Source organism: Neolamprologus multifasciatus, chromosome 23 (genome assembly GCF_963576455.1).
Source record: "Neolamprologus multifasciatus chromosome 23, fNeoMul1.2, whole genome shotgun sequence".
NCBI lineage: Eukaryota > Metazoa > Chordata > Actinopteri > Cichliformes > Cichlidae > Neolamprologus > Neolamprologus multifasciatus.
This window is the reverse complement of record NC_140460.1, coordinates 3,075,724-3,096,218: the sequence shown is the minus strand read 5'-3', so window position 1 is coordinate 3,096,218 and position 20,495 is coordinate 3,075,724. Positions and strand designations below refer to the sequence as shown.

General features: G+C 42.2%; 2 protein-coding genes across 6 annotated transcripts in view; both read right to left on the bottom strand.

The window, feature by feature from the left end:
• Positions 1-426: 426 nt before the first annotated feature.
• On the bottom strand, positions 427-12,247 carry lmx1a (LIM homeobox transcription factor 1, alpha). Its single transcript, XM_085152142.1, has 9 exons — positions 11,246-12,247; positions 11,111-11,156; positions 10,571-10,751; positions 5,589-5,809; positions 5,000-5,178; positions 4,362-4,439; positions 3,910-3,991; positions 2,364-2,543; positions 427-2,201 (listed from the first exon to the last, which is right to left on the bottom strand). The coding sequence occupies exons 2-9, from the start codon at positions 11,136-11,138 to the stop codon at positions 2,059-2,061; spliced, it is 1,092 nt and encodes a 363-aa protein (XP_085008268.1). The 5' UTR covers positions 11,139-11,156; positions 11,246-12,247; the 3' UTR covers positions 427-2,058.
• Positions 12,248-12,351: 104 nt separating this feature from the next.
• The window catches only part of rxrgb (retinoid X receptor, gamma b), a 35,588-nt gene continuing 27,444 nt past the window's right edge, over positions 12,352-20,495 (bottom strand). For all 5 annotated transcript variants that reach the window (XM_085152134.1, XM_085152133.1, XM_085152135.1 and 2 more), the window contains exons 5-10: positions 19,059-19,219; positions 18,210-18,339; positions 17,620-17,752; positions 16,512-16,603; positions 15,442-15,547; positions 12,352-12,872 (exon numbers count right to left, since the gene is read on the bottom strand). In XM_085152134.1, the coding sequence (XP_085008260.1) occupies positions 12,725-12,872; positions 15,442-15,547; positions 16,512-16,603; positions 17,620-17,752; positions 18,210-18,339; positions 19,059-19,219 (770 nt within the window). In that variant the 3' untranslated portion in view covers positions 12,352-12,724. The remainder of the gene's footprint in view (positions 12,873-15,441; positions 15,548-16,511; positions 16,604-17,619; positions 17,753-18,209; positions 18,340-19,058; positions 19,220-20,495) is intronic.

The following is a 20,495-nucleotide window of genomic DNA, read 5'->3' as shown; positions in this document are numbered from 1 at the left end:
AAAATTTAAAAAATCTCAGAAAACTGTTGTTTCATTTGCTTTTTCATTGTTTTATGTTTACTCTTCCCTGACTCATTCAGTCCCAATTTACTGCTGGCATACTTTCAGCTATGTCCAGTATCATGTGGTACAATTAGGAACAACCCTGTCCCGTCAGGTCGTCATCAGAAATTCATATTTTACACATTTGGCATTTGAATGCTGTGGGGTCAATTGGGAATGTTCCCAGAAATCTCTAGGCTTGCCGAAATGCCGTTAACTGTCAATTTAGCACATTTGGTGACCGGAAAGCTCCCATCATAGGATAATGGTGAGGAGGTGATCAACTCAGTGTCAAACTGGGCACTGATCCCACAATGACTACCCCCACCCATTACACTGATTTTTAAAATGTGTTTCATATTTGTGAATATATAAGTCCAGTGGCTGAAATGATACATTTCCATGGTATGACTGTATCTACTGCATTAAACCTTGCTGGTCTATGTGTGCAAACAGACTTTATTTATAATCTGCAAGCATCCTTTGGAGTACGTTCAGCAAAGCGTGTGCATCTGTCTTGGCACTGCAACAGCATGAAGCCAATTATAGCAGTTAAAAGACAGAGGGTTTGTGGCCCGCGGTTGGCATGGAGCGTGCAATAAATAACCGCACTGTCGACAGGAAACGGTTTGGCTACCATCGGAATAATAATGAGGTTATTGCTACCCGCTGCGACCGTATGATCACGGTGGGAACTTTTTTTTTTTTTGGTCTTCTCACCTGCTACGTATGCCAACTGCACACAGACAAGAAGGTAAAAGGCTCCCCCAGGTGACCACCTTGGCTTTCTTCCCCGATATTTAAGCCTTTTTTCCCCCCTCTTTTCATTCACCTATAGATACAAGATACATTATGTTATGTTAGGCCCTACAACAAAGAGTGTTGTTCCTTCTAACACATGAGAATGAACACATGCACATGCCAGCAGACGCTCGGAGCAGATACAGAAACAGATACTAAGGGACTGCGAAACACAGACGTACTGTAGGTATACTCTGCTGCTTGCTTCTTTAGCTCTGGTTGGCAGTAGTGTGCTACGGTGACAGACAGTTAGATTGTTCCTGACCATTGACTTGAGCTCTCTGCTTTGCAAGGTCTGATTTCATAGTGGGAAATATGAGATGGGTCCAGGAGAGGGTTCACGGCTGGGGCAAGGAGGCACTCCATACAGTAGGGCTTCATATCTCCGTGTCACCCCGGGCATTCTCCCCTGACACAGCTTTCAGCCACTCCGTTGTCTGAAGCCCCCTCCGTGGGTTTTCGCAACCTCCCTTCCCCATGATTGGTGCATTCCAGCTGGGCACAGTGCCTGGGTGGTCCCCCGCCTCCCCCTCCTCCCATCCTCTTTGACTGAAGGAAGGAAAAAGGCAGAAAAATGCAGCAAAGGCCTTTGACCAAGAAAAGCACAATGTGAGCGTTGATGATGGCGGCGTGGATGTGATGCTTACCTGCCACTGACCCATACGGCTGTCATAGCCCAGCCTTTTACAATCTGACGATCCATTCAACAGCCAGGAGAAGATGTCTCACTGACCCGTCACCTAGATCGGACTGATAAGCACTGAGGATGGACTGACCTGCCTCTAACCCTCAGCATGAATATCCCGTTTTCATACGGACAAATCACCCCGTGGTTCGTAGCAACACCGTAGCGAACATTCACCGTTTCACGTTTATTATTTTCTGATTAATTCGATCGAGATGAACAGCATACACACACATTTGGAGAATAAATACAAATACACACCCAGTCGACTATTTACATGAGTAGATGCAGTTACGCTCTCATAATCTAGCATTCAAACATAATGAGAGGTCAGTGTCATGCACGTACAGGAGAGATTTTAAAGCATAAGAGGCAGGAGTGTAATTGGGTTTGTATAGAGGTGAACATGGTATAGTATTGCATGGTATCACTGTGAGTGTACCCCTGTCCCCTTCTAACATTTTACGTCCACGTACCAAATTACCACATTTCTGAGATAAATTCAGTCTGTCTGAATCTGATAGGCACCCTCACGAGGTGAAGTATGAGTCCTGCATGGAGTAGAGGCGGTCAATAGGAGTGAGTGGCGAGCAGTCGCCAAGAGACAGGCAGTCGCCGTCAGCCATGTGACACAGCGGGTCTCTGTCCACATCGCCATACAGGCTCTTGAAACCTTTAAAAAGATATAAATGATTATTTTGTATCTCAACTACTATTGGAAGTTTAAACTAATACCAGCAATATCAAAAGTCCATTTTTTTACTTTTAAAATTACATTAATTTCATGTTTGTTTTACAAAAAGCTTAAAATAAGCTGAGGATTGAGATCTTTTACCATAAGGATGCATATGATCTCCTGGCATCTGAGGCGGGGTCAGGCCCTGTCTGAAGGGGTCCATGTCCCAGTCCTGCTGTTCCAGTGTGGTCATTCCCATCTGCTGCTGCTGCAGTTCAATATGGACATAAGAGGACCCGAGGTGCTTCATCTCAGAGGTCACGCTGCCACTGGAGGGCGCTGTGAAGCACAGGAAACCAAAGGAGATCACAGAGCTGTGTGTTTATGAGCTTTTGTTCTCTGTTAATGATTGTAGCCTGTTTTAACTCCAGAAACCCCTTCAACACGATTAAAAGCTAAACTTTAGCTCTAAACTTTGGAGTCTTCTCACACCCCCGTTCTCTGCGGCCTGCTGGAGCGGGGGGGCTGGGAGGAGGAGTTGGCCGTCCGATTGGGGTCTGGAATGTGGGGCCTCCCTGCTGCTGCCGAGCCGGGGCGGTCTGCTTCTCTCCACCCCAGGGAAAAGGGTAACACTACCTGGGTCTTGGTGCAGTTTCCCCCTCCGGGGGCAAGGGTACCTAGACCTGGGGCTTAGAGTACGCTTGGGGAGTGTGATTGTGTGTACAGCGTCTCTTTATGTCTGTCTCCACGTTGGGTGAGTGTTGAGTAATCACATATGAGAGCATGAGGGTGGGAATGGACGTTTGTATCTGTGTGTGTCTATATGTCAGGTCGGGTATCAGATGCCACCTCTCTGAGGACATCTCAGGCCCTCCAAGGTATGGAGGCCTATCTCCCCCCACCACTTCCCCTGCCAGTGGCAGACGCCCTCAGACATCGGTGCGTTGGTGGTTCTTTGTGTCTGGGGATGGGCGTCCAGGTACACACCAGCTCGCTCCTTGGTGGCTGCTTGTCGGGGCCTGGAGCCTGGGGCTCGCTCGGGCCACTTCGGGGGTGGGGTGCCCTCGGCCTCTCGGCCTGGGGCTCGGTCACTCTGGCACAGCTGGCTGCCGGCGGAGCTCACGGGCACGTCACTGCAACGCCCCCCCCCCTCTGGCTTCTGCTCCGCGGCTGCTGAGTGACCCCTCATCTGGGACTCTCCTCAGCTCTTTCTGGGACAGTGGCGCAGCTGCCCCTCTGTTGGTCTTCCTTGGTCTCTTGTGTTCTGGGGGCCTCTGGATGTCTGGAGTCTTGATCTCCTCCATACCTGCTTCATGCCCTGGAGGACGGGGCTGTGATATTCCCATAGATCATTGTGATGTTGTTTATTATGTTGCTCTTTTTTCTTCTGCTTGTTTTCTCTTTTTTATTTCTCAACAGGTGATCCAGGTGATTGATAGATGGATTTTTTGTCTGCTTATTCTGTTGTTTTTTGCCCTTCATCACGTCCCTCTTCCCCGCTGTTTTTCTTTCTCCCCTTTCTTTTCCCCAGTCAAATCTGTCCCGTATTTAACAAGTAAAAATAAAATAAACAATAAAAGGTATAAAAAAGGCTGAATAAAATCTTTAGTCAAGGTATTTCCCATTACCGATTAGAAACAGATAAATAAATAGAGAAAACGGTCCCTTTTCTTACAGCGAGAACATAAGCAATCATGAATAATACCTGTGTGATGCGATGGGTGTTCACACTGCTCCTGAGTCTGTTGCTGCTCCTGCTGCTGTTGTCTCCTGGCCAGTTTCTTCATCTAAAAACATGCATCGAGAGACATTAAAGCTCTTTAATGCCTCAGTGCAGTCAAATCCTCAAGTCTACTGTAAAAAAAAACTGTCCTCCCACTCCACAGTCCATCTACCACCCAGGAGTATGCTTGTGTTCACTCAGTTGTAAAGTATCAAGAATGAAGTAGAGGGCAGCCACACACGAGCCCAAATTGTGAGGAAATATTGGGTTTAATCTACAGTGATCTCTCCATGAGATGTCATCAGTTTCCTGTATGAACAGATAACCAGGCTGATTTCCACTCTGGCTTACAAATACAGTGCAGAAAGAAGGCTTTTATTAGCAGTGCATGAGTGTGTGTGTGTGCGTGCGTGTGTGTGTGCACTTTGAATTACTTTGGCTCTTTGGTTCTGGAACCAGACCTGCACCACCCGGACACTCAGACCAGTCTCAGCTGCCAAGGTCTCTCTTACCTTGGATTAAGATTCAGGAGGGCAACACAAAGACAGAATGCGAGGGTGAAAAAAAAAGAATGAGGAGGTCATTTGAAGGATAATAAAAATCTGCGTCACATCACAAATTTAGCAAAGAGGCAGAAACTGCTTAAAGAAACACTCATGGTGCTTATTTGTTTTGTGAAAATAACAAACTATAATAACTGCTATGTTTTCAAAAATCTTTACTTTGGTACTTTTTAGGAATTTAGCAATGTCACTTATAACAAAACTACAGTGATACTAATGTACAGAAGATACATGAAACCATATAACATATTTTTGAATGACGTTTTCTCCTTTTTTTTGTTCATTCTGTCAAGGTGACACATGGTACAATGGCTTTCTTTCACAATATGAGGTAAAAGGGTCTCTGGATTGTACAAGCTAGTAAAAGGCTTAGCTCTTGCACCTTGTTTTAAACAATGAATAAAATAAGTGTAAAGATGAAACAGTGCTAATTTCTGTTATGTCCTGATATGAAATAGATTCATAGTTTTAACTTGAATGCAAAGTAACAGAAGATTTTTTTTCTTTACCTTTCGACAAGGCTTGGAGGAGACCTCAAAGGATGCTTTAAAGGTCCGTCTTTGCTGAGTGGTCAGAATAGTGCGAGGTCTTTTGGGGCGTTTGCTCTCCACGTCATCTGATTTAACTTTTCTGCCTGCAATCCTTCCAGATTCCTCCTCAACTTCTTCATCTTCATCATTACTTTTACCTAGAAGACAGGCATGGATATGATTGAAAATATTCACATAAAAACAGAAATTCTTTCTTTTGTTGTGAAGGAAAATTCATGCCTGACAATGTTTAAATATTTTTTTATAAGAATTTTAGTTTTTGTTTAAAATGCAGATACTTTACATCAACCTGGCTGATGTCGGGCTGAGTTTTGTGCTTTTCTGTGTCTCCCAGGATGATTTTTATGTCCCAACTTGAACTTCATTTGAATCATTATTTTGGCAATGTTTTTATTGCACTGTTACAGTTAGTTACTCAAACTAAAATGTGCTTATTTTACCCAATGCTGGACAGCGTTTGAATTCTTAAAGTGGGATTTAATCATCAAAATGGGTTGTGAATTTATTACAAATCAAAGAGCAGCATGAAAGCATGCAATTTCTGTACCTGTTTCAGAAGAGCTCGGACTGGCCAGACACTGGTGGTAGCCCTCTCTGGCACATAGTAGCTGTCCCTCCCTGAGGACGCAGCGATCTCCTCTCTGCAGGCGGCAGGAACAAACGCTGCAGGTGAAACAGCGCAGGTGGAACACAGCGGCCCCCGCACGCATCACCAGCTCTGCAGGAGAGATGGCTTCTGTGCACCCTGCACAACGCACTGCAAACAGACTGAACAGTGGAGGAAAGCAAGCGCACAGAGAAAGTGTGAGAGCTGAGTAAATAACAGCGAATAGGGATTTGGTTTTCTTTAGACACTTGAGGACCCCCTCACACATCAGTAAGATGGGACTCAAAAAGTGCTGGGTAGACTTTGAGAATGTTGCTGAGTCGAGCTGTCACTCAAAACAACCGCCAGCCTGACTTCTCTCGCCTTCCCCCCCCCCCCTCCCCCCCTCCTGCCCGGACCACTCAGACACATACCCTTAGTGTGTCGGGTGTGTATCTTAGCGCCTGGCAACCAGTACTGGTGAGCTTAGCCTCAGAGACTGTTGCCGTGGCTCCGACTGCCGTGTCCGAGGCTGCGCTCCTGGGGAGGCAGGAGAAAGGCTCTCGGCAGGCCATGGCTCCAGGCAGAGGGGTGGAATCAGATCTCCTGGTGGGAGAGACTGAGCCACTGGTCCCAGGAATTATCCGTGGAATTATCCGTAAGTCTGCTTAACCAGAAGTAGACAAAGACAGAGCCAGCCCTCAAGCAGCAGGACCATTGTCCACTGGCTGGCACCTCCGCATTTTGGGTCTGTCACGCGGGATGATGCGTCATCATTCTGGAGCTGGCGTTTGTCTCCAGACTTGACTAGGTCACCAGAGCAGTCAGCACAGAGGCATGAGAAAGTGACAGCTTTTCCCCTTTTTTTGTTTCCAAATAAAAATACTCCATGTGCCTCATGAGAAAAGGCTTTCTTGATACTGCGAAACCATCAGAAAATAGGAGCATTAATAACACATTAATAACCACAATTATTGTTCTGTATGCCCTAATCTCATTGAATCTATTTTATTTACCTTAATAAGTTAACTTGAATAAATTGTGTAATGTTGCTTTTATTGACTTTCTTCTTAATAGTACAAAGATACTGCAAATTTTTACACTACCTAGGAAAAAAATACACCCAAACTTAAGCAAATTAATTAATTTTTTGATACATTTCAAATTCCGAATGAGAACAATGTTTCCAAACAAATAAATTTTTAAGTTGAAAATAAAACAGCCATGTTGACATATCCCCGTCAAAGGCTCCGGAGCTCGTACGTCCTAAAGCCAGACATTGCTAAGACCTCTTACTGTTGCTCCGGGGTCACTATGGCGATGGTAAGAGCCCCTTCCCAGAAGCTCAGGAGGGTCGGTCTGCTTGACCCATCTGAGTTGTCTGCCCCTTCAATGGTATGTGCTTTAATATGGTCAACATACCGTCTGTGGAATGTGCATTCCTGTGGCAACACAAGATGCATCAATCAAATATTTCAAAGGAAGTGTGGCAGAGGAAATACCCTGAATGTTTCTGGGTCTCTGAGATACCGCAAAGCATTTGATTTGACATCTCAGTATGACGCTAATGCCAGTGGAGAAGAAACTACGGGCATTAATGTTTTGAGATCATTCGTGTTTCGAGAAGCGCTTTTCCATTATACGCCTTATCCAGTTGGTCTAATTATCCCCAGTACTCTTAAGCGTCGTTAATGCAAAGGTAAGAGTACCTCCAATACTTATGGAGTGGCTCGAGGTGTTTAATATTTCAGAGTTTCCGCTGACATGATTGGCCCAGAGGCTCGGCCAGGAGAGCGGGAACACTCAGTCACGCTGGATTTAGACATGGCAATTAGTGACAAGATCATTACAGAGGAGTAAGTCAGCAGAATTTTGCACTCCTCCACACTGACATGGTCTGGGTGAGGCACTCCTAATGCAGAAACACTGTATAAAAAGATTGTTTAGCAGAAATGTACACGGACAAACTCACAGTTTGCCCTCCTCTTTCATTGTTCTTGCTCTGACTTCAGTGCTGACCTTTGGCAGTCAGGCAAACAGACTGCTGGTCTAGTGGACAAGCAGAGAGACAGATCTTGTTTCTGGATCAGGTTAACTTGGATCCATTGCTGAACGCACACACCAGCGGGAGCTATGTATCAGATACAGATCGTCAGGTCAAGTGAACAGCGAGTCACACCGAAGATCTGACGACCAATCTGCTGTCCGGTCCGCCTGCCCGCTGAACCGTTTAGTTAACCTAAACCAAGCTGCAGACACGCCGTCAGACAGGATTGTGCATACGGCTTCAGAAAACTGGAGTCACTACAGGTCAGACAGCCAATGTCTAAACTATGGAATAAAACAAGCATTATTAAAAACAACTGCATTCAGTCGTCTAAATGAATCCGATTACTGTAAATTAATGAGTACAGTTAGAAAAGCTTCAGCGGCTTCTGTGGGGCAATGACTGCAAGCTAATACCACACATACTGCCGATGACTTTATAATTAACGCTTAAATACTGTGTTTTTTTCAATGCAACCCTCGGGTTGGATAAGAGGAAGAAAAACAGATGGATCCCCCCCTACGCTTGAGGTGCAAAAACCCCTCTGCTCAGCTGGTCTTTATAAAAAATTTAATTCAAAGTGTTTTGATATAATCAAAAATTAAATTAAAGGGGAAAAAGGACAATCAGAAAGTATTATGACATGAAAACACATTGACTTTATTTTATTTTTTTGGTTGTGATTACTTTCTCAGATACTGAATGAGTTTAAATATGCTTAAGTTCTGTTAAAACAAAAATGTTTTTATGCATCTTGTTTGTTATATCACACATATTAGATCATCCAAAAAGAGATAAACTACTTTAATTATGTTTTTCAATAAGTTAATTTTTTAATTTTCAACCCTTTTTTAATGTTATTATTCCTTTGTGGCACATATATTATATCCTCATGTTCCTATTTGTTATTAAAAAGAAACATTTTAGATGCAGAAATATATATAAAATTGAAATCTGTACGGTCCTCTGGTACTGGAAAATATTAGCATTATTGTCTTATAAACCACATGATTGGGCCGGGCTTCATGGTATGGCCGGCACTGATGAAACAAAGGTAAAAACAAAGCAAGATTCAGTCAGACGATGCAGCATGTGGTAAAAGACAAATGTTGTCACAGTATGGAATAATCACACTTGTTTTGCATCAGCCGAACGGGGGAGCAGGACATAGTTTGTTGGCGAGAAGAAGAAAAAAAACTGGCACAGTTTTAAAACCCTCATTGTGGACAAAAGTAGTGCTCATGTGTTATTGGGTGTCATAGCTCCAGACAGGACAGCACGGGCGGAAGGATGACGGCTGGACTCAGAGGTGGAGCTTTGGCACCAGGCCTCCTGCTAATTGATCAGGTCAGATAACTCACGGTCGGCTGGGCGTCGTCCCATTGCTCAACACAGGGGCTGCTGTGTGAAGAGCTTTCCAGATGCCACGGCGCATAACGCCAGGGCTCATGCAGCGCACTGTCCCTCAAAATAAGTTCACACCATCCTCACCGTCCCTCTTGTAGGGATGCACCAGACCTTCTGACATATGGCTGTGCACTCCTAATTACCTCTCAGTACAAGTCTTTACGTGTTTTCGCCAAGTGTTATTATCTCCACTGAAGACACTAAGTACTAAATTTTTTTTGTTTTGTTTTAAAGAAATTAAATCTACATATTTTTCTAAAACACTCCATCTCCTTAAAGGTATATGTCTCCAACATGAGTGCGTTGAAACATTTCCTTGCCTCCCTGTGTGCTTGGCAGAACAGCCATTACCAAATTGTTCAAAAATAATGTGAGTTGTTGCCTTTTAGGGTGTGCAGAGTGTATTTGGAAGCTGAGGGGGGATGAGCTGGTGAATGAGGTAGGAGGGCATGAGCAGTAGGTGATTTTTTTTATTTATTTATTTTTTGTGTGTGTGGATGGGTGGGGAACCATATGTTGTCCCCAGCTTGCAGTTGCCACGTCCGTGGGCCTCAAAATTTTAACACATTTTGACAGTGTGTCAGTTGAGCTTTACCCCTGGTTGTGCATGAAGGTGTGACCGCATTATTGTGTGTGTGCATGTGCATGGACGGACGAACGCAACACAATAGTTTTCTTACATTCCAGCTCCCTTGCCACCCCTTCCTCCTACAGTCACCTTGTTCTCTCAGTGCGCTGTGCCAAGTTTACTGGAAGTCATATTACGGCATATACACACATTTAAACACAACTGCACACATAATGCATCCATGTCTACCCAATACAACACTAAGAAGGATTAGAAATATTTATGTTGGCCTTATGAGAAAGTTATTTCCTTTATCGCTCTCTCAGACACACACACACACACATGCACGCACATACACACTTTCTTTCTTAGTCAAGGTCAAGTCTGGACAAAGCTGTACTGTTGCAAAAATGACCTTAATGATACACCATCAGGTTTGGCCCTCAGAATAAAATGATCAAAACTTTTTTTAAATGGCAGAAAAGGTCATATATATTTTTCTATATCATGATTATATTTTTGCAGGAAGCTGCATAAAAACGACGACCTTATTTAGAACTTTATTAGTTTAGCATTGTGTTAAAACGCTTATTCAAACATTTTAATGGTTAGAGTCGTTTAATATTATATATATATATATATATATATATATATATATATATATATATATATATATATATATATATATATATATATATATATATATATATATTTATTTATTTATTTTTCCTTATTTATTTATTTTTTTTTAGTGTATGAGAAATACTAGGTATTTTTTTTCTGTGTGTTGCATTATATGATCCCAAGTTGCAAATTTTACTTTGTCACGTCTTGGTCAAAGCTGAAATTGGTGATTTCCCGTGAAAAAGGAACTACTACTTACGCCACCTATGAACCAAACAGTTATAAATAATAACTCACTCAGCATAGTCCCGTTTGCAGTAAAGTTTGCGGTCCCGCAGAAAGCAGGAGTTCGTGAGCGCGTCCCCGCACGCCGCGCACCGCACACAGTCCTCATGCCAGAGGCCGTCAGTGACTCTGAGCAGGAATCGGTCTCTGATCAACCGATGGCATCCGGCACACACTGCCCTCCGATTCACATCTGCAATGCACGGAAATCCTTTAATTGGTAAATAGTTTGGTTCAGCGAGAAGGATAAAACTGAAGAAATGAAAACTGGCAAATTTTGTTGTGTGCGTAACCAAGTGGCTGAACTAGGCGAAGGTTGGCAAATTAACCAAACTTTTCCTCTTTTATAATCAGAGGGAAATGTGTGCGTGTGTTTTATAAGAGCGAACATTTGAACAATTAATTTAAAGTTAGCACTTTTTTAAAATGTCAAATTGTTAAATTCTAGAAACTGAGTAATTCTGTTGAGCTGATAAAAAAAAACAACAAATGAAGTTGCTTAAAATAAACGAATCTAATCTCAATATATTGATAAAATACATGTTTACTTACCTAAGGATGTATCCGGTATATCCACCATTGCTGTTCCCTGAAGAAGCTGCGAAATATATTTTCACCAAGGTTTAATTTAAGGAAAACATTTTTCTAAGATTTTCTTCTTAGAGTTTTCTAAGAAGAGTGGCATACCTGTAAAATGCGAGTTTCCGGTCAGCAGCGAAGGATTTTGGTTCTGAACTCCCAGTCCTGCTCAGAGCATCTCCGCCACTCAAAGTTCCCCTGCAACTTGCTCCTCGGAGCAGAGAGCAGCGCATCAAAGTTTCTGCTTAGTGCTTCGAGCGACCTCGCTGAGTCCACAGTTATTGACTATTTGGGCTGTCTATCAATTATCCTATTAGGGGTGAACGGGAAAGAGAGTGAGAGAGCGCGAAACAGAGTAAGACTTCCTCCATGTGCAGGTGCAGGTTACCTCTCTCTCTCTCTCTTTCTCCTTCTCTGCCAGGCACTCTCTCTCCTCCCTCGGTCACTCGCTCTCTCCCCCACGCTTGTGTGTCTCTCTCGCCAAGCCTTAATGGCAGTCGTATTCAAATTGGGATTTGATGATATTTTAATGTTCATGAAGTAAACTGCAGGTTCAAAGGTCACACTTAAGTGATGATTTCTCCCCAAATCTTTAAACGATCAGTTTGTTTTTCTGCGAATTAGTGGCTTCACAAATCTTCACTTTAGCCCAGTCTTGGCAGTAAATGGGATCATAGAGATTCCAGTGATTTTTGCAAAATAACAAGATCTATTTTTCCTATTGAAACTTGTGAGCAAGATATGCCTGTATGCTATTTTATATTCTAGCTCCAGTTGCAACTATTGCGGACAACTGCAAACCCGTGCGGATTTTGTTACATATCAGCCAACATACTGACGCATTCCACTATAAGCACATATTCCGACGTAGATTTTCTTTTTTGTTCTCTGTAGATTCCTATTTCTTTGTGGATTATCTTCACCAAGAAGTCTTAATGAAATCAAAGGTTTTTGTGATGAGGTCCTGGCAGTTCGTGATGTTGAAGCCTGCAGAGGCCCTGACGAGTCATGTAACCGTAGCCACGAGGACGACACAGGAATCCGTGCAAACAGCTCTAAAATATGCTGTGGAGCAGTGTCTCTCGTCTTGATGGCACTCTGTGGACGCCATCTGGTGGACGAGGGGTGAAAATAGCAGGTTCCCTTTATATTTGATACCAAACACAGCTAATAAAAGAAAATGTGATAAGGCATTGACACAATGCACAAAATAGTTCATGTACATTTTTAAATAACTTTATTCTGTAAGAATTCTCAGACACGTTTAAGAAATGCAGGGATGGTTTTTGTTTTATACAATTCCGCTTTGAATAAAATATGATTTTTTTTTTCAAATTGCATTTGGTGGCTTTTGAAACAAACACCTGAAATTAGCTATTTACAAAATTCCAAACCAACTTTATTGGAATTTATCGTGTTATGACTCCACCATCCCCACAACCACATTTTTTTAAAAAACATTTTAATTGCATTTTTTTTAAATGGGTACAAAATAAGCTGTTTTACATTTCAATCAAGTCTTTTTAATTCCATCATCATATCGCTCATGATGCGGGAGTATGTACAAGGAAAAGGGGAAGATGTGTGTCATGTGATCTGATGCGGCGCTTCCAGCATCTCCATCAAAAAGGTGTCGATAGGCGTGTCCCCAATTAGCTTGAAGAAGAACAGATGCTCCAAACATTTGAGGCCGATGGAGCGCAGGGCAGGCAGGCGCAGCAGCAGTTTGGCAAACCTGAGAATAATAAAAAGTCGTGCCAAATAGTGAGGCGTGAACAACTGAGCTTAAAACTCACTTCCACACATGTTCAAAGTTGTTTTAAAAAGGCATATTTTACACACACTCACTAACCACTTCGTTTGATACACCTGTTCACCTGCTTTGTAGTGCAAATATCTAATCAGCCAATCACATGGCAGCAACTCTGCATTTAGGCATGTAGACATGATCAAGATGACCTGCTGAAGTTCAGGACGAAAAGTGACAATCATCTCTACGGTTTGCAGAGAATAGTCCAAAAAAGAAAATATATGCATGGGAGCATCTCTGAATGCACAACCTACAGATGACCTACAGCAGCAACAAGACCACACCGGGTCACCTGCTAAAGGACAGGGCGCCACCTAAATTGAACCACAGAGGAATAGACAAACAATGTCTCATTTGATAAGTCACAATTTTTACTGTGACGTTAGAATAATAGAGTCAGAATTTAGTGCAAACACCATGAAAACATGGATGCATTCTGGCCTGTATACAATTCAGGCTGCTGTTGGTGGTAGTGTGTGTGTGTGTGTGTGTGTGTGAGATATTTTCTTGGCACATTTTGGGCTCCAACTGAGCATCGCTTTAAACATCACTGCTTATCTGAACATTGGTGCTGACTATATCATTATTGATCACAGTGTTCCCATTTTCCGATAGCTTTTTCCAGCAGGATAAAACACCACAGTCACCGGATCTCAATCCAATAGAGCACCTTTGGGATGTGGTGGAACGTGAGAATCCCATCATAGACATGCAGCGATCATATCAATATGGCCCAAAAGGACTAGCAAGATGTTCCTAATAAAGAATATAGTGAGTGCATATAAACATTTATTTTTTTAATGTTGTAAACATCTCACTTTTCATGAGACGACATACGTACACAGTAAGCCATGTCAAAGAAAGTCAAGCTAGTGTTACATTTACCTTTCAAAAATCAATTCTTTGCTCACAGAGATTTATGATTTAGATGAATGAAAACAAACAAGAAAAAGTATTACATGTTGCAGTGGTGATCTATTTCACCGCCGGGCTGTGGCATGTTAGTTTCACTTCAATTATGTGCACTTAATGTCATCATTTCACCGTTTCACGTTTTTTCAGTGAGGTGAAATATTCATGGTGTAATAATAATAATAATAATAATAATAATAATAATAATAATAACTGTGATCTCAATAGTGACCAAAATATTCTTAAGCGTTCTTTCTGCAGCTCAGCTGTGATGTGTTGACTTTTCAGGAAGTTTGCAGTTTGTGCTTTTACCTCTAATACCTGTTGCTCTCAATCAGCTCCCAAATAAAAAATACAATCAATGGCAACAATTTGCAGTTACAAACAGTGTTGGTCAAGTTACTTGAAAAAAGTAATAAGTAACTAATTATTGATTACTTCCCCCCAAAAGTAATCCCGTTACTTTACTGATTACTTATTTCCAAAAGTAATTAATTACTTAGTTACTTTTTAAAAACACAATTTACAACCTGAATAGGTGATAAAGTGATAGATCTTTCAGCCCAATTCTACTTTTTCTACATAATCATCATACAAAATGTAATCAAATGGAAAAGTCTCTTTTTAAAACTTGTTTTATTAGTTTTAATCTTTTAACTTTATGCATCAAGCAAAAATTTAATTATCTGCAACATTCTCTGACTGGAAGAAATTAGTTTAACATTTAAACCTATTTTCTGCACATTCCAGCACATAAAATAAAATATTTTTGTGTGTTTACACTCAGTCTTTCAAATAGATGCAAGTAAAACACAGCAGAAAATAAATAAAGTCAAAGACTAGCGGTCCTGTTGCTCTATTTTCACCTGTAAAGCAGGAGTGGGGTAGGCGGAGGTTTACCCTGGTGCGGGTGTGCAGCGGTCAGTGGAAGAATCCGCGAGTTTCTCTGAGTTTCCCATTACGTCGTAGCTACTCGGTGCTTGCTCGGAAGTTTAGGGGTTTTTTCGCTGTAAAAAGAAGTTTTCTTCCCACGCACAGCGGACACTAATGTTTTTGTCACTTTTTATGGAATCAAACTCAAAGTAAGGTCAGTACTTCCACGCTTTAAACGCTGCACGCTCATACTCTCTCCCGCACTCGATATATGATCCATTGTTGATCTGCACACAGCTGTTGTCACGAACGTCGCACTCGCTTACGTCACTGTCATGAGACATTCTCGCAAAAAAAAAAAAAAAAATCACGGTTTTAGTAACGCAGTAACACAGCGTTACTTTTTTTCCTACGGGAAAGTAACGGTAATCTAATTACCGTTTTTGCAATAGTAATCCCTTACTTTACTCGTTACTTGAAAAAAGTAATCGGATTACAGTTACAAGTAACACGTTACTGCCCATCTCTGGTTACAAATAGCGTTATCAGCCTACATCCTTTTAAATGTAATGTTGTGGTCAGGCAAAAGTGTTTTACTTGCATAAGAGCTGTGTACTAACATAATGAAAGCTGCCATCCTTATTATTCTTTACATCCAGTGCAGCAATGTGTTTAAAAATGATCGATGTTGTAACGGAACAGTTCCTACCTGCCAGGCTGGTCCGGGTACTTCTGTTTTGTATACGACTCCAATGAAGCGTAGACTTTTTCTCTCAGCCCCTCAACCTCTGCTGGGTTAGACAAACCTTTTGCATCTGGAAAAAAGACCCAAAACAAAACACACAAGTCATTCTGCTAGTTCGTGATCGAATGGAGTCAATTTTCTGCAGTCCGTTTGTGATAATATGGCTGTTGACTGTGAGCAAAAATCATAAATCTGTTGCTGTCTAACAACACAGAAATCCAGTGTATTCCATTTGAAGCTGTAAGTCTGAATTTCAGCGTTCTCAACTTTCAACCTGTGAAAATACTGTTGTACATATTTGATTCACTAAATAAGCCATATACAGAACACCGTGCAGCTCTAACCATAAATGTGTTGCTCTTGTGTTTTTCAGTTAAAAACAACAACAACAAACCCAAACAAACATCACCTTGTTTCCCCATCGTGGGCTGAACGGCTCTACTTGCTAAGGAACAAAATAAATCCTGTTTTTCTGACTTCACTACTGGAACACACTCAACTCGGGAGTGATGTCACTCCCAGCTCTGCTTCCAAGGGAAACTGAATGCATCATTACATTTAGAGTCCAGCCAGAACCTCATAAATTTTAAACAGAGATTCAGAAATTCCTCCACAAATAGTGACCTAATTGCTGCAGGATGCTTAATTGACTGATTTATAGGACACAGGTGCTCAGCAACGTTGTTTTCTTCTACCAAGACACCTGTGCAATTGAAAATGGTTGCTGCAACTACTTTAATCAGCAAAAAGAATCCAGGCAATCACTCATTTTTCTTGATATAAAGTAGATTACTATCCTATTTTTAGTCTAGTCTGACTGAGCCATTAGAAACACATGGGTGCACAGTAAAATCTCTCCAACTAGCCATAATATTGTGATGACCAACATTACACTTGACAAATATGTTCACATGAACTTCATGAATCCAGTATAGTGATTCTGCAGTTACTAGAATAAGCAGTGAAATAACAACTGAAATGTCTGAAAATGTTGTTTTGGGTGGTACGTAACAGTCTCAAGAGGCCAGACTGACCTGGATTGAAGAGGACGATTGCTCGCAAGCAGCCGAGCTCCGTCTTATCCATCTGCATATCTTTCATTTTAGACACTAACTCTGTGAGTACTCTGCAGGAAATCAAGAAAGAAACAATGACACAAAAATAGGGCTGAATTAAATCAGTATAAGAATTAGAATCATTTCTCAGTAAAGAATTTGCATTTCTATGCAAATATGTACTTAGCTTAAATGACAAGACACTGAAATGAATGCAGTTAAGACATTAGTAACATTTACAGCCAGTTAACGGTGGTGTTGGGGGGTTGCCTCAAATCACAAAATATACAGAATTAAGAGGTTAATCATGAAGGAGTCTAAGGCTACGTTCACACTGCAGGTGAAAGCGCATCAAATCCGATTTTTTTGACCCTATGCGACCCATATCCGATCATGGTGTGACAGTGTGAACGGCACAAATCCGATATTTTCAAATCCGATCTGGGTCACTTTCGTATGTGATACTGAATCCGATACATATCCGATGTTTCAGAAAGCTGCTGTTTGAACGGTCAAGTCGCATTAAATCCGTCTTTTACGTCACTGACACGAGACAGACGCCAATTATCAGCGCCTGATAAGACATCGCGAACGCTTCCTGGCCATCCGGTGAAACTGTTGGGAAGACAACGTTGGAGAAACGTGAACATTTTATTTGTACTGTATAATCTGCAGATTCTGACAGAAATCTGCAACTATCCTTTGAAGCACCGCTCCTCTAAAACAGCAATAAGGATCATTATTAGGTTATTTACATTATTATGTAAATAACAAAATAACTTAAAGCAAAAATTGGGAAACGTGAAGTCCGAAGTCTTTATATTAAGGGCCATCAGTCAAACAATGCTGTTTGCTCTGGGTCTAAACAGAGCGCGTTGTGTGTGACGTCTTCTTTTGCGCATGCGGCCACTTTGAGCGTTCACACTAGAGCGCGTTTGTTGTCGCATTTTATTTGTAGTGTGAACGAGCAGACAAAAAAATCAGATTTGATCAAAAAATCGGAATTGAGCATCAAGACCTGCAGAGTGAACGTAGCCTTAATGTCACATTATTTGATCTTTTTGCCTCATCTTTCAATCCTTCCTACCTGTCAAAGATGGAGCCAACTCCAGCACTGTGGGCGCTGCTTCTGTGGACATGAAGACCTGTTGCCAGCAGGATACCGTCTTTTACCGTGACCGAGCGATGCGAGAATGATGCAATCAGTAGCTCGTTCCAGCCTGGACACAAAAAAGGAACAAAGAAAAACGAGTGACATCTCGATCCACTCGTCTCTTTAACGCCCGTCTTTAGTTCGTGTAAATTAAATTTCCCTGCTTGCTTAAAATTAATTATCCATTTTGTGACTTTTTCACTTTATCGTCCTGGCATGTGTTAAATCTCCTCCCAGCAGAGGTCAGCACTGGCAGCAAACTGCACTGCTGGGACTTGCAAATGGTCCAGTTATTTTGGTTTCACTGCTCCATTAAACTAGATGTTACAAAAAAAAAAAGACTTAAATAGACTGCTTGACAACGGCTCGACAACTACTCTGAATGAAAATACTACACAAAAAGTGAGGGGGGGGAAAGCGAGGATAAAGGGCTGTTGCAGGAAACTGCCGCGTATGAGTGTGTGGTCTGATGTTTGTGTGAGCATAAGCTTGCCGCATGCACTGGTTTGTGTTTGCGTGTCTACCTGCTCGTAGTAAGATGACCTGGTCATCGAGGGGGAGCTCGGAGAAGTGCGGGATCCTTTTCGCCCACTCCACCAAGGTGAAAAGCTGCTTGTCTGCTGCTTGGCAGATATTGGTGACAGGGTCATTGGTCTGGAGAAGAACATGTAGGACAAGTGCCAGACCGGTTTAATGTGATTGGAAGCACTGTTAGTGACATCTAAACTTTTCCTAGCAACCGCTGGTAACCAGGTGCAACATTGGCTATTTCTGACTCTTTTTAAACCAACAATTTCCTCTCGTTGCTTGCGGTAGTTTTAATACAACCCTAAATTCTACATACCAAAGAAGAAGAAATATCTTGAAGCACAATTCAATCCAAGTTCCACACAGCTTTTAAATTGTGGCTCTGTTACCCAACCTCTAGGTTTTAAAATTCATTTAAGTCCTTGAGCTCATACCCAGTAAATTGCCAGATCAGTGTTTACTTAATTTGTTTACTAACGTCTCAGATTTAAGAGTTCGTTTTGGACCAGAGCAGCTCGGCAGCTCGGCTACATCATCTCAACAGATTAACCCAGGAGATTATGACAACCGCACAAAGTAGCTTGTCACAATTTTGGAGCAAAGCCTAGATTTATTCCCATAAACTCCTCAGCTTGTGTTATTTATATTCAACTGACCCATTTGCATCCGGTCCAAGCTTCACACTCAAAACTATTTAGCCAAGCTTGTGTGTTTATGTTTATAATAAGATCAGTATATCTTAATAGCACAGCACATCTTGGCATCTAGTTTCTCCCCAGAAAAACGGCCTCAGATTCATAATACAAGCAGTGAAAGAGACATGGACCAGTGTCTGTATTAATTACCGAGTTCCCGGGGCTGCCGTCGCTGTACGTCTCTGTTTTGGGTTCTACAGCCAATTCGGCATCTAGGATCTTGTCCACAGGCATGTCCTCGTTGAAACTGCTGGTGGATTCTACCTCATTCTCACCCCGCTCTTTCCCACGCTGCCTCTCTTCCTGCACCGCTGCACACAGACACACAAAAAAACCACACAGCATTTAAACGTCCTGAATTGGTGACTAGAAAATCCGTAATATTAGCAGATAACTCAAACCCCCCCCCCCCCCCCCCCCCCCCCAATCGCGACAGATAGCTGCCCCTCTGCCATGAGTAGGGATGGGTACCGGTATCCGGTGCCATGATGGCACCGGTTCTGTCATAAACAGTAGTAACCAGACTGAAAAGCAGCGCACATTTCGGTGCTTTATTTCGGTGCTTTTTTCCCTGAGCTGTGATACACTTTAGATTCTAACCAATCATTTTACGTTTCCGAGGATAGTAGGCGGGTCCAGGTACGTACGTTCTTTTAGAGCAGAGCTACAGATTAAAAATGCCCAAGGCGAAGCGGTCAAAGTCTGGCTGTACTTCACAGCAAAAGATGCAAACTCAGCAGCTGCAACAAGTGCTTTAAGCTGATACTGTGATGCTGTCAAAGGAAGTAACACCTCAAATCTGATGAAACACCTGGCGACGCATAGCGTTTTTTTAAAACCGAGAAATGCACCGTATTTGATAGCTTGCTGCGAGACCTCACACCGAGCACATCTACTGCAGGTGTGGTGCCTGTTATCGACCCGGAGTTAGCAACATCCCCCAAAACCCAAAGAGGAGAGTCCTGGCCCCTAGCCCTGCCAGTGTAGCAGAAATGATGAGGATGATGATGCAGCAGCAGCCGTTCTTCTCTGCGTGAGTAGCTTAATGTTGTTCGTGTGTAATTTACGTTGAGTAGGCTAACCACGTTATTACATTAATGTATGTAAGGTGAACTAGCAAACATCATCATAGCTACATGCGGCTGTCTTCTTGTTTGATGGCAGATACTCCCTTCACCCTGGCCAAAAAGGCTAAAATGACCAAAGAAAAAGTGGAAAACAGTTAAACATGAGAGGTTTTTGGACAAAGTTTGTGTTTTTTCCATTGTTTAAGCTGCTTCCAGCCAAGAGTGATACCATATATGCCCCATAGCTGCAGAAAAGGCTAACATTGTTATCTTTTTACAAAAAAACAGCTGAACATGAGAGGTTTTTGGACCAATTTTGTGTTCTCCATTCTTTAAGCACCGGCACCGTTTCAAAAGTACCGGTTTGGCACCGGTATCGGATAAAACCTAAACGATACCCATCCCTAGCCATGAGGTCTTTTTCCTTCCCACTGTTGCCAAGTACTTGCTCACAGGGGAACGTCTGAATGTTGGGATTTTCTCTATTCTTGTAGCGTCTTCATCTTACGATATTAAGCGC